A 15,730-nucleotide genomic window follows, 5' to 3' on the forward strand; every position below is an offset into this window, starting at 1 on the left:
TAAACAGGCAGTGAATAAAGGGGTAGGATTATGTAAGCTTAAACTATTTCCCACTGCTTTTCAAAATACAGACATCAATCAATCAGTCAATGGAAGCTTGAAAAGGCAGTACAACGTTGTGTATTATGTTGAGAGGTAAAAATTGCTTTGGAAAAAAGTTCAATGTGACCAAACTATGCTGATCTCAATCTGACATTCCTATTGAGTCATTGAGGATCTAATGCAAAGTGTCTCAGGCTTTGATGCTCTTCTGTTTTAATGTAGGGCCATTAATCATAGTGCACGTGTAGCTTTATCTCAGCTATTCTACCATATAAACTTGTCATGGTGCAGATTCTGAGTGTGTGCGTTGGCTGAGCTGAGATCTGTGTGCGGGTGTGGGTGTGATACGGGTCGTGGGGCGGAGGTTAAAAGCCCAGAGCCAAGGGAATTCAAACCCATGTTTCTGGAAACACAACTCTCAAGATCAAGCATCACTTGTCCTTCAGATGGGCTTGTGGTAATCTTGACATCAAACCGTGGTCTTCCACCCATCCGTCTATCCATTTATATCCCTCACACACACACACACGATGCTCCCCTTTCATCCACCCCAGAGGGTCCACCGCTGCCCTCCTCAAACAGAGGCCACCTCCAAGTGTGCGCAAGGATGGAAGGAGCCTCATGAAAGCCGATTGCATTTTAATAAAGTTTATTATCTGCGAGTAGCTAATCCTCAAGGGTAATCTCTCCTCTCTAGTCCTAAAGGAAAGCTGGATTACTCACTTGCTATAATCCCAATGAAATTGTTAGGATTTAGCTTGCGCTGCACAGCAGATGGCAACAGGCTTTTCCCTTCAACCTTGATGATTTAGCCCCCCATTTTTACACACAGCACCCTGCTTTTCTTTGCCTAATGTCCCCCCCGGTCATGGTCAAAACACAAAAACAGGAACTTGTTGTTCCCAAAAAGTGCAAACCTGGGAGCTCTGGTAAACATATTTTGCAGGTTGGAACTCTTTTGTTTTAAAATTGTGAATTTTGGACCCCACTTTGCTTGCGAGACACAACCTCAAAAGGTTTGCACTGGCTGAGCATGAGTATGTCAAAAAAGGAAACAATATTTATCAAAAATAAGTTTATTGATTCAAGCAGAAATAAACAGACGAACAGTGTTTTTGCGGAATTGTGGTTACAAAACCAGTCTGCTTAATGTGGGATGGAATAAAACACATTTGCTTACAGTAACTTTGTCAACGACAATGTGATGAACCCTCAAAGAGTTACATTTTAAAAAGGAGGCACTACAGAAACACACAGATTAATTAAAGGGGATGGATTCCTGATATTGACTTTGCGTTAAAAAATTTCAGTAAAAACCTTTAAAATCTCATCCATTCAAATTATCCTTCATTTAAAAACTGAAATTATTGTGTAAAATTGTACTTTTCACAGTTTTCTGTTTGCAACTGACGACATCTTAACACAGTGTGATCTCTGCGTACATGGCACACTCCACAGGTTTCAAGCTTCAGTAATGTTTAATCTGAATATCTATTAAACATGTATACGTCACCACTCACCACCTTTTCATCTGCAGCAGGCTGCACGGAGATAAACGTAAAGCCAAAATGAAAAGAAAAACAACATATTTTTGGTCGGGATTGGGGGCTTTAAACAAAGCACCCAAACAGCTAATCCTACGCTGATAAGTGATTAAAGATTTTATTTTTACCTGTAACCATAAAAATATGACTGAAATTTAAAAGGGAGGTTGTAAAACTTTTGAAACTACCGTAAAATATGTAAAACATACCATCAATTGTGTATGCATAGTAAGAAAATTATTAGAACAAAAACCCTCCTGCTTATGCAGTAAGTTAATATCTTTCACAAATTGGTCAAACCAAATCAAAAGTTTAATTCACTTTCCTTCCACAAACCCCAAAATGAGAAAAACTGATCCACGCACCTAATTGCACCCATTTCCCACAGTGTAATAAGCATCTGAACTTTTCCCATCATCCTTTACTAAGTCAGAGTTTTACCCTTTTCTAAAAGTAATTTGCTGTTTTTCTTCCTTTGCTGTAGTTAATCACACCACAGGAATGACAGTCACAGTAACCGCTTCAAGTGGCGTTGATCCCCTGACACATTAATCACCAATCTTAACCTAAGCAGAAAGAAAGTCCTGTGTATAAGGAATAGAACAAGTTGTGTTTCAGGTCAGAGTTGTCTTAGCGCGCCGTAACCGAAGGCGTTTTTTAAAGTAAAGGTACATGGATAGAAGAAAAAAGAAGGACAGGAGGTAAAGGATGACACACAGGCTGATGTCCAGCTTTGAGAAGCCGATACTCAGCACAGAGATCCAGCTTCCTCTGTAGCTCCGCCCCTCCTCTTGCCTCTGCCTCACATCCATGTCGAAGTCCTCCTCCATGGGTTGAAGGCCCACCATGCCCAGTGCAGCGTCCAGCTCCATGCCCAGTCTGAACACGGGCTGTGGCTCCAGCTCCTTTTGCCTCTGCAGCATGCGCCGTTTGACCCGGTTGGACGAGGCCAGCTCCACTGCTCTGGCCTTGTAGTGTTGGTTCACAAATGAGTCCAGATCCACTATGTCCTCCTGCTGCCCTCTGGGCCTCATTCCCACGATGCTGGGCCGACGGTGAGCTTTACGTCGACTTCGACCGACCAGACTTTCAGGATGGATCCAGGGTGTTGGTTCAGGTTTGCCTTTCATTTCACTTAAAGCAGCTGGTGCTGCTTCTCCACCGTCTTCATACCCATCAGCCACTGCTTCATCTTCCTCCTCCTCCTCCTCCTCCTCCTCCCCCTCCTCTTCACCTTCTTCTTCCTCCTCTTGCTCGTTGGGTTGTGATAGCAGAGGATGAGCTCCAGGGTCCGAGGCCTCCCTAGTTTTCCTTTCCACGTGTTTCTCAGCCTCCAAATCTCGCTGATAACGGGCATTCCTGTCCTTCTGCTTCTCCAACATCTGCCTGTCAGACTCCAGGTAGTCTAAAGAAAAGAGAGACAACTAGTTAATCAGAGGTGTAAATCTTATTGATATAAGGAAGGAAGAGAAATTAAATCTTGCACAAATTGGAACAAAATGTATTTTCCACAAAGGCATCTGTATAAAATAAAATAATACCAATGAATTTCATTCAAAATGTAATAAATGATCAGGCTCTAGGTATAGCTACATTTATGAACTCTAAAACAGTATCAATGTTCAATTACAATTCAATTACGATTACAGTGGCTGCTATTTTTTTCCAATTATTATTAAATTTTAATTATTTTTTATCCTCAGAAAGTCAATTACATTCTCAATTACAATTAATCACAATTACTGAGCCTGAAATTATAATAATGTAATAAAAGTTAACATTTCTCTTGTGTTAGCTTTCTGTTAGCATCTCTTATGATAACGGGTCCTAAATCAGCTGTAAAATATACTAAAAACAAATATATATCATCTAATTTCCTTCCTATCTATAGGTTATCTGTTTAGGCTACTTAATCAATGAAAATATACTGTAGGTTTTAATATCTTTGGTGTGGGCATCTGAGCCTTTTTTTTGTCAGTACACCTGCAGATTTAAATGTTTTTAAAAAGCAACAGATTTTTAAAATGACAATTATAATGACAGCATAATTGTAATGAATTATCAGTCACGCAAATACAATCCTTATCACTGACTAAATTATAAACTGCAGCTGGAAAGAGGAAATACTATGAGCCTCTACGGGCTCTGATAAAGACAGTTTTCACTTGGTTTCATCAAAGTCGTGTGCTGGAGGAAGCGTAACGTCACACCTGTGAGGATTCTGCTGGAGGAGAAATAGGTGAGGAGGAAAGCGAGAACCTCCTCCGTATTCCAGCGATGCTCCCCGTTGTCAGTCACCGTGTGACATGCTGAGCACATTTCTGGTGAAGGCCACTGGATCTTTGGAAACTGAGGGTCTTCACTCAGCGCACCTTAAAAATAGATTAAAAAACAAAAAAAACAGATATTCATCTTCTGCAAGCACTTTGCTGCACAGGGTGGAAGAAGTCTGCTGGAGGACTCTCTTAACAGAACACCAGACTATTATTTAATGTGTTTTAAATATATCTATGGAGCAGTATTTATTTAGTTTTCATGACACTCGTTTTATTTTTTTTTAGTTAACTCAAAATAAAAAAAATGAAAAGGGCATTTCAGTAATGTTTTAACAAAAATGTATAAAAAAATATGTTTTTATAAAGAATTCATTGCAAAGAATTGCCAACAGGTGTTAAAAGTGTGACTAAAAGGTGAACTGTTTAAAGCTGTTGGAGAATATTTTTGTTATCTTTTAAATCAGATTAAGACATAGTGTAGGCATCACAGGTCATTAAATAAATATCCTTGGCTCAAAAAAAGATTGTGATTTGTCTGTGAAATCAGCAGAAATGTCGCTTGGACAGTTTTTGGGGACAAACACAAGCTAAAAACACTTCTATGCATCCGTCTCCGGGACTTCACATCCCACAATGCAATGCGTGTTTACAGTGGAGATGAAAACAAACTTTCAAGCGGCAATTTCAACCTTTTACATTTTTTGTTGAGCAAATGATGGATATATTGATCTTACACTACGTCTTTATCTCATAATAAATGTTTATCTCAAGCAGCACTAACAATTATTTTCAAAATAATAATAACTGCAATTCCCTGTGGGCCACTGAAAACTGGCCTGGGACCCAATTTGTGGTCCTGACTGACATATTGAGAACTACTGTTGTGTGTAGCAATATCTGGCTTGTACACCATGATTATGATGCAGTTAATAAAATAATAGTTAAAGTACAAAATGACCCACACCAGTCCTTTGTAATGCAAACGCTCCACTTCTTTTCCTACTACACCTGCGTTAAAGTCTTTACCTCATCCAACTGAAACATCCAAACGCATCCTTGCATTATAAATGCTGGAGCCTCCAGTCAGCGCTGTTTCATCTATTGTTGTTTCCATTATTCTCCTCTTGTTGGTGCAGTGACTGCAGGACGTAAAGTGCCACGAGGACTGGATGCAATCAACGCTGAACCCATTTGATCTTGTCAGAGCGCTCGTAAAATCTAAGTGCCTATATGCATATGTGTACGTATCCAGCTTAAGTGTGTATATGTAAATCATCCGTCTGTGTTTGTGTGCATGTAATCTATGGATTGATATTTTTTTGCGTGTGCTCGCGTGCGTTCGTATGACAGCGTCCAACAATGATCAATGGGCTACTGGGATGTCCCAGTGGGAGGGATGGTGAGATAATAGATGTGACCGAAGAGGACGGCTTTTCCACTCGTGCACAGATGCACACACACACACACACACACACACAGACGCGCACACACAGTTCACAGGCTGCAGACCCCAGTGTGTTAGACCACCTGTCTTGTCCCTTTACACCCCTTTGAAAGCAAAGTCCAATCTCCAAATTGAACACGAGAGCCAAAGAAACCTCAGAGGAAAGCTGCTCCTCTAATGAATTACAAACTTTTCACTTTAAGATGTTTTTTTTGTGTGCAGCCACTGCTCACCGACAACCTTCACACTCACACACCACTACAAACAGGGACTCTGTAAGAAAAGCAAATCAAGCTCAAGTAAAAGCCCAGAATGAAATAACTGCACAAATGTTCACAAACAAGCACAATCGGGTCAGAAAAAGTGTGTTTATAGATTTCTTTTAGTTTTAAAGTGTGTTTGCATGTAAAACTGAGGAAAAACAGGAGCAGGTCTGACACTTTACATCCTCTTCCTCTTCCTCCTCCTCTCAACGCTCAAGATTAATCTCAGTCTTATGCATGTGTGTTTGTACTCTGCATACAGTGCTTTACATAAAGGAAACATCAATTTTACTGTGTCCTGGATGTATGTGCACTTCTCTATTTATCTGCCTGTGAGAGCAGGTACACACACACACACAGACACACACACACACACACACACACCTCTCACATCTACATCCTTATTCTAATCAGCTTGCCATGTTTGCAGCCAGGGTGACTTTCGCCACAGCAGCCATATTGAGATTGCCACAATGGCCTGTCACTGCGATGTCATCACTGCCAAGCAATACATATTCATCAGGTATAAATATGTAGTGTTCAGCACATCAAACCAGCTTCCTCAGCAGTAATTCAGTAAGTGAGGATCAACTGTGCCTCATATAGCACCATCAAAACAGCAGCGCCACTGACGTTTTAAAAGACAACAACTAATGTAAAATATTTTTTTTTTCTTTTTTGGCAACCTGGAACTGAAGATCCAGTGTGATTTCTTGTCTTTTTACCCTTCATATCTACTTCTTTCAGAGAGCTTTCCATCAACCCTCTAAGATCAGAGACAATGAATGACTGCACCTGATAGTCTGCGTTTCTTTTAAATCATTTGACACTGCATTTTTCAGCACTGACTGCACATCACAACGTATGCCATCCGTCTCAGAGTTCCTTCACGTCTTGATGAGTTAAGGCGAGTTATGTTTTATTTGGTACGCCAACACTGAGGCGCCACTTTGTTAGGTACACCTGTTTAACTGTTATTTAATACAAAAGGCTGACCGGCTTGGACTCGATGCTGCAATATTCAGATTTTATAGTCCGGATTTACTGTAAATAAGAGATAAACAGTTGAAGAGATGACTTGTGAAACCAGATAACATTTTCAGTAAATTAACTTTTTTTTCATAATTTAATTCAGTTTATATGATATTCCTTAGCAAAAGCCTCTCAAAACATATCACCTAAACTAAGCCATAAAACAGTATAGTTTTGAATCATTGGTTTAGGCTGTCATTTATTATTATACAGGAGATTAATGGCAAATATTTTCACTTGTGTGAAATTATTTACTTAAATTGATTTGTCCAAGAAGTCCCACTGAGATTAAAAATCTATAGTGCTAAAGAGGCCTGGCCAATCACAGTATAATCAAACTACTGCAACATTGCATCATATTACACACATTTCCACAAGATATTAAATAGGTTAAAAAAAAAAAAAAAGCTATCTAATGAAATGAATTAAGTAAAAAAAACATGCGCGTTGTCTCATTGTAAACCAGATTCTATGTTAACCGTTCCTGTTATTCCCATTCACGTTTAGGATGTGCAGCGATTGCATAAATTCATGCATGCATTCATGTCAATATCAAACAAAGTCTCAGAGGAAGGTTTCTAACGCCAAGTTCAATCCATGCCATGAACAATTGAGGCTGATCTCTGTATGACGTGGTAAAAGCCGAGTGTGTGGATAAATTGACCATAGGAGAGTGAATATTAGTATATTTAAATGTAAAGAGTTATGTTTTTTTCTTTATATGTTGCTTCATGCTTTTTCATCTCCATTAATCTCGGTTTGCATCATATTAGTGTGAATTGGTATAAAATGAGGCAGATTAAAATAATTTGATTCATAATCTATTATGTGCTCTGGCTACAAGAAACTAAAGTGCATATAAATAAAACATTGTGAATAAGATGGGTAGCCAAAGAAAGAACAAATGTAGGTACATGTATGACAATTGGTTATTTTAGTGAGAATAAAACGGCTAAAAAAAAGAATGAAAATCTCAATGGATAATTTGTGTTTAATGTAACAAAGTGTTAGTTTATCTTCAATTGAATTCCATGAATGCATCTCTATCAGAATTTCACATATTTGCCAAAATATGCCAAAAATATACATCAGTGCCAACAAACTAAATCTGTTTCAAATGAGAGATTAAATAATAACCAATGGAGTTACATTAGAGACACAGTCCAGCAGCAGCTGGGGCCCTCTGCGGCTCTGTCTGTAGAAATATGAATCAGTCTCAGCTGTTGACAAGCAGCGACAAGACGGAGCTGCCACCAGTCTTCATTCTGTCATTCTGCCGCGGCGCGCAGGCTGAGGGCCCAGGGGCCTCTTTGTTGCCAGATAAATTAATTGTTCGGCTGCTTTACAAATAGCTGCTATTTCATGCATGGCTGGTCCTGAAAGGAGGGGTGGGGACTGGGGAGGTCTGCTAAAGAGCTCCACTTAGGCACAGGGAGTAGGAGGAGGGGGGGGAGCAGTGAGCTTCCCTCGGGGAGACGCCGCCGCTCATTGCAACAAACACAGCCAAACCCTCCACTCCTCCCTCTTGCTGCTTCTGATTCACCCGACTTATCCCTTGAGGACCCCAAAGTCACCCTCCACCATGAGTGACTCCCCCTGCCACACGCCACAACTTGACCCATGCCATAGAGTGTGTGTGTGTGTATGTGTGTGTGTGTGTGGTTGGGAGGAAGGGGAAGTGTGCGCGGCTTGTGTCGGGGTGTTTACCACCTGCTGTCACACAATACCTTGGGAATTGTGCATGCGTATGTGCATGTGTGTGTGTGTGTATGTGTGTGTGCCTGTTGAGTTGAGGGGGCGGGCTCCTCGGGGACCCATCCAGTGAGGATGCTGCACTCGGACTTGTCAAGCAGTGGATATGAGCCCCAGGGGATGGTGAGGAGAAAGAGAAAAAGACAGCTCAAGGATGGGAAAGGGAAGACGGATGGATGGTGTTTAAGTGTCTGGGGAGAAGACTCACACACCCACACACATACACTCATACACACACACACGAGTACCCATCTGGCCTCTGCTGTTCAGGAAACAAGCTGTGGCAGATAACTAAATACATCCAATGCAACGATTTAACAAAGTAGGCTGTTAATGACAGCCAAATAAAACCAAATGAACACACAGGGATGGAGATGAACTGCTGAGCTCTACTAAAGCTGATGTTAGGAACTGCCATGTGCTGAAAGAGAACCGTTAATAAAAACAAGTCAAACACGTTAGTGAAAAAAGGCACAAAATCAGTATTTTAATACCGTCCTCTTTACCCCAGATAGAACTATATGCTTATATGAGGGGATAACATTATTTGGTAACACTTTACCTGAAGTTTCATACATAAGGCTGACATTACGCTGTCATTAGCATGAATAAGGTGTCATGAAGGCAGTAATTAAGTGTCGTTCACTAAATTATGACAACTTTGGAGCTATTTTGGAATTTTTGGGGTTAAATAGAGGGATCTAGTGGGGTTAGGGTAACAAACGACACTTAATGAAAGTCTTCATGACACCTTATTCATGCAAATGACAGGTGTCACGTCATAATAATGACGTCAAAACTTGGTGAATAAAGTGATTTTCTAAAAGTTCCAGCCAGGACGACACAGGCAGGATAAGAGGCAAAGGCAGATTAGGGGGAAATGTTTCTTTCTGTTGTGGGCGTACACAGGAGTGTGGGACTAACACTATGAACAGGATGAAAGGTGGCACAGGGGGGTTGTGGTGAAAATGGGCGACTTGGAGGACTAAGACGGGGTGACAGCTGGTGTCTGATCTAAGGATCTGTCCCCCCTCGCCCTCTTTCAGTCACTTTACAAAGACCAAGTGGCCTGAGAGGAGGCAGGAAGTGTACAATAACTGAGGATGGTAATAATCATGACCCCACTGGTTTGAATGGGTGAAGGTAAAAGGAAATGCCAGCTGAAAAAGGCAAAAAAAAAAAAAAAAAAGAGCAAAAATAATGTTTTCAAATGTTTGCATTACAGCTCCACACATTAGTTTTATGATCTATTGAGCCATCCTTAATCTATTCTAATGAGGCCCATGTAGACCTAAAACCATTGAAAAGCAGTTGTTTGATTTTAGTCACTTCGTTATTACCATCTTTATTAAAATAATGGTATGGACAACCGCCAGTGCCTTTATTGATCTCAGGCACAAAAGATAAATACTTCTCCATGTCAGTAGGTGGCAGTAGGAAGAACAATAAGGCTGCTGTGGCATAAACAGTTTGAAGAGCATGTATAGGGTGTACTAAAAAACACTGGCCTACGATTAAATTTTGTGCTACTTTCGTTTCTTGTTTGTGCTTTGTTGTGTTATTTTATTGCATTTTGAGTACTGAGACAGGTGCTTTTAAATAAAATGTATCATTAATAATATTGACCATGAAAGGTGTTGTTTTAATTTATCGCTGAGGATTTAACATCTTTAAATTCAAATTGAATACAACTTTAAAAATATTAAATGCAATAAATATTACAATCAAGAGGACGTTCAGTACTTTTACTCAAGATACGATCATGTTGGCTGGCCAAACATTTTGTCTCAATGGGCTCCAACAGAAGAAGGGAAGGGTCAAAAGTCCAATCAAAGGTGGCAGAGTTACTATATTTACTTTAATCATGTTAATCTGTTTATTACCAGGAAATATTTCTTTGCACAGATGGTCTTAGTGCACACAATAATTGCATCCCCACAATGATTCAAAGACTAAACTCCTACCTGCTATCCTGTTGTTGACCCGATTGTGTTTGGCCCACAGCCACAGGATCGCTGACGACAACGTTTTCACCTCCACTAGGCTGTCCACCATGTTCCCAAAGTGCTCCGCGCACTGCCGACAGCCGAAGAAGATGTGAATGTATCTCTTCATTGCATCGAGAACCTCAAGAGGATCTGATCACAAAAAATGCAATTTTACCTTGGTCACAAACACTGTCCGAACATTTTGAACACACAATGTCATTAAAACCTACAAAAGTGGTCATCTTGATTTAAAGCTACTGGAGATGACACGTTTGTATCATATAAAACCCTAGTGTAGGCCTCATGAATCAATAAATGAAAGATAATTTGATCGAAATTTTTTTTTATGACGTTAAACACGTTTCGCACATTGCATTGTGGGAAGTGGAGTCCTGTAAACAGATGCATAGAAGTGTTTGTACTTCCTTCTTCCCATGATTTCTTGCGTTTCTACACTAGACAAGGAGGATAATGAGTCGCTTGACACCACTTTTGTTCAAGTAACCAGAACAATAGTTCTAGGCATTCAATTTTGAATTTTGGTTCTTTCCATGTAAACCCCAAAATTGTTTTGCTGCAGCTTTCAGTTCGTGAAAACACTAGAAATGTGTTGGGACGTCATTTTGGCAGATTTTTTTGGGGGGCAAACACAAGAAATCACAGTAAGAATGAAGTAAAAACATCCATCTACAGGACTCCACATCACATGTGCGAAACGTATCCGAGGATGTCAACCAAAAGAGTTGGTGAACGTTTCAGCTGCAATTTCAACCTTTCACATATTTTTTTTTTTGAGCAAATTATTACTATGGATTTATCTGATAAAACATTTTCGCCTCCAGCGGCTTTAACAATGACCACAAATAAATAAAGACGAGTCTGAAGCTGTACCCCAAAACACCCACTTAATTGCTATTAGGAATAATGTATGATAAAATGTTGTATTTTCTTACAAAAATATGACTATGATTCCTAATGAAAGGCGTCTGTGTGTGCCAAACACAAACTTTCACTGTTGATTTTACACCAACAATCAGAGATGCTCTCTCCCTCTAAAGCTCTTTTTTCAAAACATGTTGAAACCCCGTAAAGATGAATGCATGCTAAGTGCATGAAGTGTCCACTGCCGCCTGGATTCCCACGGTCCTCTGGGTCCAAACCCATAGAGAGCTGGGTTAACCCCATATTGAGATGAATAATCTATGAGAATAGGATGACACAATCTGGAGATTAAACACTGTTAACGCGCTGTGTGAATGGTGGCCAGGCTGTTGTCTCAGGACTTGAACAGTACACAAACATATTTTTGTTGAGCTGTTGGCTTTTGTTCTCGGATTAGTGAAGCCTTTAGATAAACCGCGTAGCCGGAAGTGGCGTGTGTGTGTGTGTGTGTGTGTGTGAGCGCAGAGAAGTGCATACACGCTGTTTATGAAGGCTGTTGTTAGTGTTTGGACTCTTTATTCTAAGTGTAGAATATAATGAGTATAAACTCTTATTAACGGTAAGATGAGATGTTGAGGCTTCTGTGGAAGTTAGCCCTCATTAAACTGGTGGTCTGTTGGGGGCCAGATGGACATCCTTTTTGGACAGTCCATCTGCAGGTCACGTGATTGTTCCTAAAGCACAGGATTAACCTCTGTGCATGTGTGTGTGTGTGTGTGTGTACATTTATGTGTGTGCACGTCTGTGTGCATTGAAGGGAGATTATTGTTCTGGATCCTCTGGTCATCTGCCCGTTTTATTAACCACTCACATTCCTCTAATCTAACCTAATCGCTCTTCACACACACTCACAATTAGGCTCCATTTTCGCAGCAACAAAGTGACAAAAGATTGAAGGAAAATGTAGAGAAACGCTACTAGAATCAGGTCAGTGTGTGAAAAGGCAAACATTCCTGGTCTAATTTGTTTACAAAGCCTTCCTTTTCCTCACTCCCCCCTTCTGCGTTCATGAACTCTCAAAAGGCCAATCCTACCCACAGAATTACAATGTGTGGATGCAGGTGTGTGCGCTGCCCGTCTGTACCTGATGCTGTACTATTTTTGGCCTGGACTGTGAGGACGTGAAAAAGTGTCCACAGCCCACAGGGATAGCGTCGGAGGTGAGGCTGTGATCCCTGACAGCCCACCCACTTTGTATCATCTGGCAGTGCAGCATTTGGCATCTGATGGAGAGAAAACAGGTGATAAAACAGGATTATTTAGGGGAAAAAAATGAGAAAAGATCAGGGAAGTAAAATAGATTGGATGGAAATAAATTATTTCTGAGGCTATTTAAAGTCCTTTTGGACTTTAAATAGGATAATTTGGTGACTTTCTCTATCAAAATTAATACCCAAAACAAATTCAAAATCAAAGGAATTCCATTTTCATTCATCTGTACACATTTTAGACATTTTCTTTTTACAAAACATCTACTATATTCAAAAGTGACTAAAAACGACCAAAACTCCCAGGGTTTAACAAAGGATTCATTAGTAAAAAGATCAAATTAAAAGTTCCTGCATCCTTATCTATTCTTTATCCTAATTGTAAAGATCCTCTGAAAAGTAAAGGGTCTCCTGAGTATTTCCCCAACCTGTTAAACTTAATGAAAGCTACTACGCTTAGTTTTCCTAATCAATGAGAAGTCAATTTCAGGTTAATGGCTCAGCCCTCCACTAATGAACAGAAGCTATCCACATCTCTAACCACCAGACACAGTTGAATCCAACAACATATTTCCTCTGACATAAAGTCGTTTCACTGGTCGGACTGCGTTACCGTTGCTGACGTGATTGACAGGGTTACTCACATGTCAATAGTAAAGATTTGGAGGGCGTATTGCACGTGTGCGTGTGTGAGAGCCTATTTTCTCTGAGGCGGATCCCTCTCATACCTCCCCATTGATTCATTGATTCATTGATTTGCCTGCTAAAAGCTAATGATGTAAGTAAGTGACTCTTTCAATTTGCGAGAGGCTGCACACTAAAGGCATGCAGGCTTCAGTCCAAAGACAACAGCACATTGATCCTCAGCGTTCTGCGCAGGACTAATCTAAACATCTGTGGATATCCACGCGATTTTTCACATGTATAAAAATACAATGACGTACATTTCTTTAAAAATGTGTGCCGCTGTCGAGAAGCAGAGGTGTTTTTGTACTTTATGGAGGGTTCAGACTGACAGGTGAACTTGTAGCTCAGAGAAATGTTGAGGGACGTCACAGCTGTGCTCACTTCATTTGGTGCCTTTAGTCTATGTCTTTATCACCCAATCGTTTCTCTTCACTATCTTCCCTTTTTGTGTTTATGATTCATACGTTAAGTTTGTCACTGCCTGACCATTCAAAACAAAGCTTTAACTTTACAGAGACAAAGTCAGTGTTTGTTCGTGTTTTACCTGTGCCGTATTATCGAGAATGTCCTCTAAGGCATCGTAGGAGATCTGATCTGCAGTCTGACTCTGAAGCCAAGAGTTCACAGACTTCAACAGGTTCATCACCACCGGGCGACCAGGAAAATGCTGCAGACCAAAACAGAAAAACATGCATTAGAAAGGTTTGGTCAATACACACACCCAAAAGACAAAACAATCTGATTCTGAATAACCAGGATTAAACCCCTAAAGACTCTGAAATCGTTATTCTTGCTCCTTGTCCTGCATGAGTTTTTTTTAACAGTTCACTCAATAGCACTGGAAGTTTAGTAGTATGACATTGACAAGTTATGATTAGTTGGTTATTGGCTGATACGATGATGATATGTGTTGTCTATAAGGGTTTCCTTTGGTCCCTTGTAAGATATTTTGTGTGCTGCTGTCACTGCAGCTGTTGATAACATGACAAAAATGAACATTTGCTTATTATGATAATGCAAAAAAAAATGGACTGGAAAAATATGCATAAAAACAAAGGATAAGCAATGTGGAACAGAAGGTAATAAAGAAGCTGACCAAGAGATGCTCCATGAACAAGAACACACCAGTCGTAGCATCTGTAAGTTGAATGTTTCATCAGACATGAGCAACAGAGTGAACATAAACTAAGATCAGTCACACAAGTGAAAAGAGTATAAAGAATCTATACATACAGTATAAGACCACATCTCTGTTATCAGAAAAGAATCGCAACATATTATTTACTGCCTTGTAAGTTATGATGCAGCTCAACACTAATTTAAAAAAACTCCAGTTTCATTCTTTTAACTATTTAACTATTATAATTATACGGTATAGTGACTCTTGTGGAGCATTGTCAAACCAGAGCATTCCTTTTGCTTGCGGTATGATTTTGTGTTGTTAAAAAGTTCATCAAAAACATGATGTAATCATGTAACTCACCTTAAAGTTTAGTTCCAGATATCTCAGTGCCTCCAAAGTCAAAAGATTAATGACACTCCCCAATATATAGAGATTTGTAATTACCTTCTGCTCACATTTTCAAGATTTCTATAGTTTTAATCATAAATTGTTTGCTAGAACACTCCTTTAAAAAAAACCCAAACAAATAAAAAAACAACCAGGCTATTTGTCCTTAATTATTTCTCAAATTACATGAGAAATAAAATAATAATGAAAAAAAAATGTTCACAAATTCTTGGACTTGTGAAGTACAACATCCTGGAGTTACCAATATCTGTGACCTCATGTGAATTACAGATTTTTATATATTTTATCAAATAAAATAAACAATATTTTTAAAATGTGATTATCCAAACAAAAATGTTGAAATTGCTCTGTCAGTATTTTTTTTGGCAGGCCGACAAATACAAACAACTAAGTAAAATGAGTTCAACACCCGTGCTTGAGTCCAGTGTGATGCTACGTGCGTACCTTGAACAGCAACGATGGGAAGAACAACCTGTAGTCTAGATTCAGCATTATAGAAAATAACACCTGAGGTACACAACAAGTGCAGCACAGTGTGTAACAGTTTAGTCAACAAAGGGTGGATTTTGTACAAATGAGTAAAAAATATTATAAAGTGCGGTGGACCAAGAATTGAGCCCTGGGGAACAGTACGTACTGTGATTACTTTCACAAGTAAGTTCCCTACATGCAGATAAGATATTTGTAAAATTGTGCATTATCATATTTCTAACAATCCAGTGCCGAGCATCAATGTGCTTCACATTCAGAAGAACATGTGTAAACATGACACCAGCCAATCTCAGGGCTCTCCATTCACTAAAAGCAATTTCCTAAGTCACTAACAACCACATAGGTATTAACCAGCCTTCTATCCTTGTGTTTACGCCATCAACTTAACATCACCACGGCAACGACTACAGCAGTGAGGAAATGGGACACTCCAACTAGCAAAGTGGGTACACAAAGACACAGGAAATCCGACTGCCTGCTGTCTGAGAAGAGTGTTGACAGACTCAGACGACACAGACACACACACAAC

General features: G+C 39.8%; 1 protein-coding gene across 1 annotated transcript in view; it reads right to left on the reverse strand.

The window, feature by feature from the left end:
* Positions 1–1,102: 1,102 nt before the first annotated feature.
* Positions 1,103–15,730, reverse strand: part of qsox1 (quiescin Q6 sulfhydryl oxidase 1) — a 33,158-nt gene continuing 18,530 nt past the window's right edge. The window contains exons 9-13 of the mRNA XM_028445240.1: positions 13,723–13,845; positions 12,368–12,506; positions 10,318–10,491; positions 3,797–3,958; positions 1,103–2,991 (exon numbers count right to left, since the gene is read on the reverse strand). Coding sequence (XP_028301041.1) covers positions 2,201–2,991; positions 3,797–3,958; positions 10,318–10,491; positions 12,368–12,506; positions 13,723–13,845 — 1,389 coding nt within the window. The 3' untranslated portion in view covers positions 1,103–2,200. The remainder of the gene's footprint in view (positions 2,992–3,796; positions 3,959–10,317; positions 10,492–12,367; positions 12,507–13,722; positions 13,846–15,730) is intronic.

The sequence above is a fragment of the Gouania willdenowi genome, chromosome 4 (assembly GCF_900634775.1).
Source record: "Gouania willdenowi chromosome 4, fGouWil2.1, whole genome shotgun sequence".
NCBI lineage: Eukaryota > Metazoa > Chordata > Actinopteri > Blenniiformes > Gobiesocidae > Gouania > Gouania willdenowi.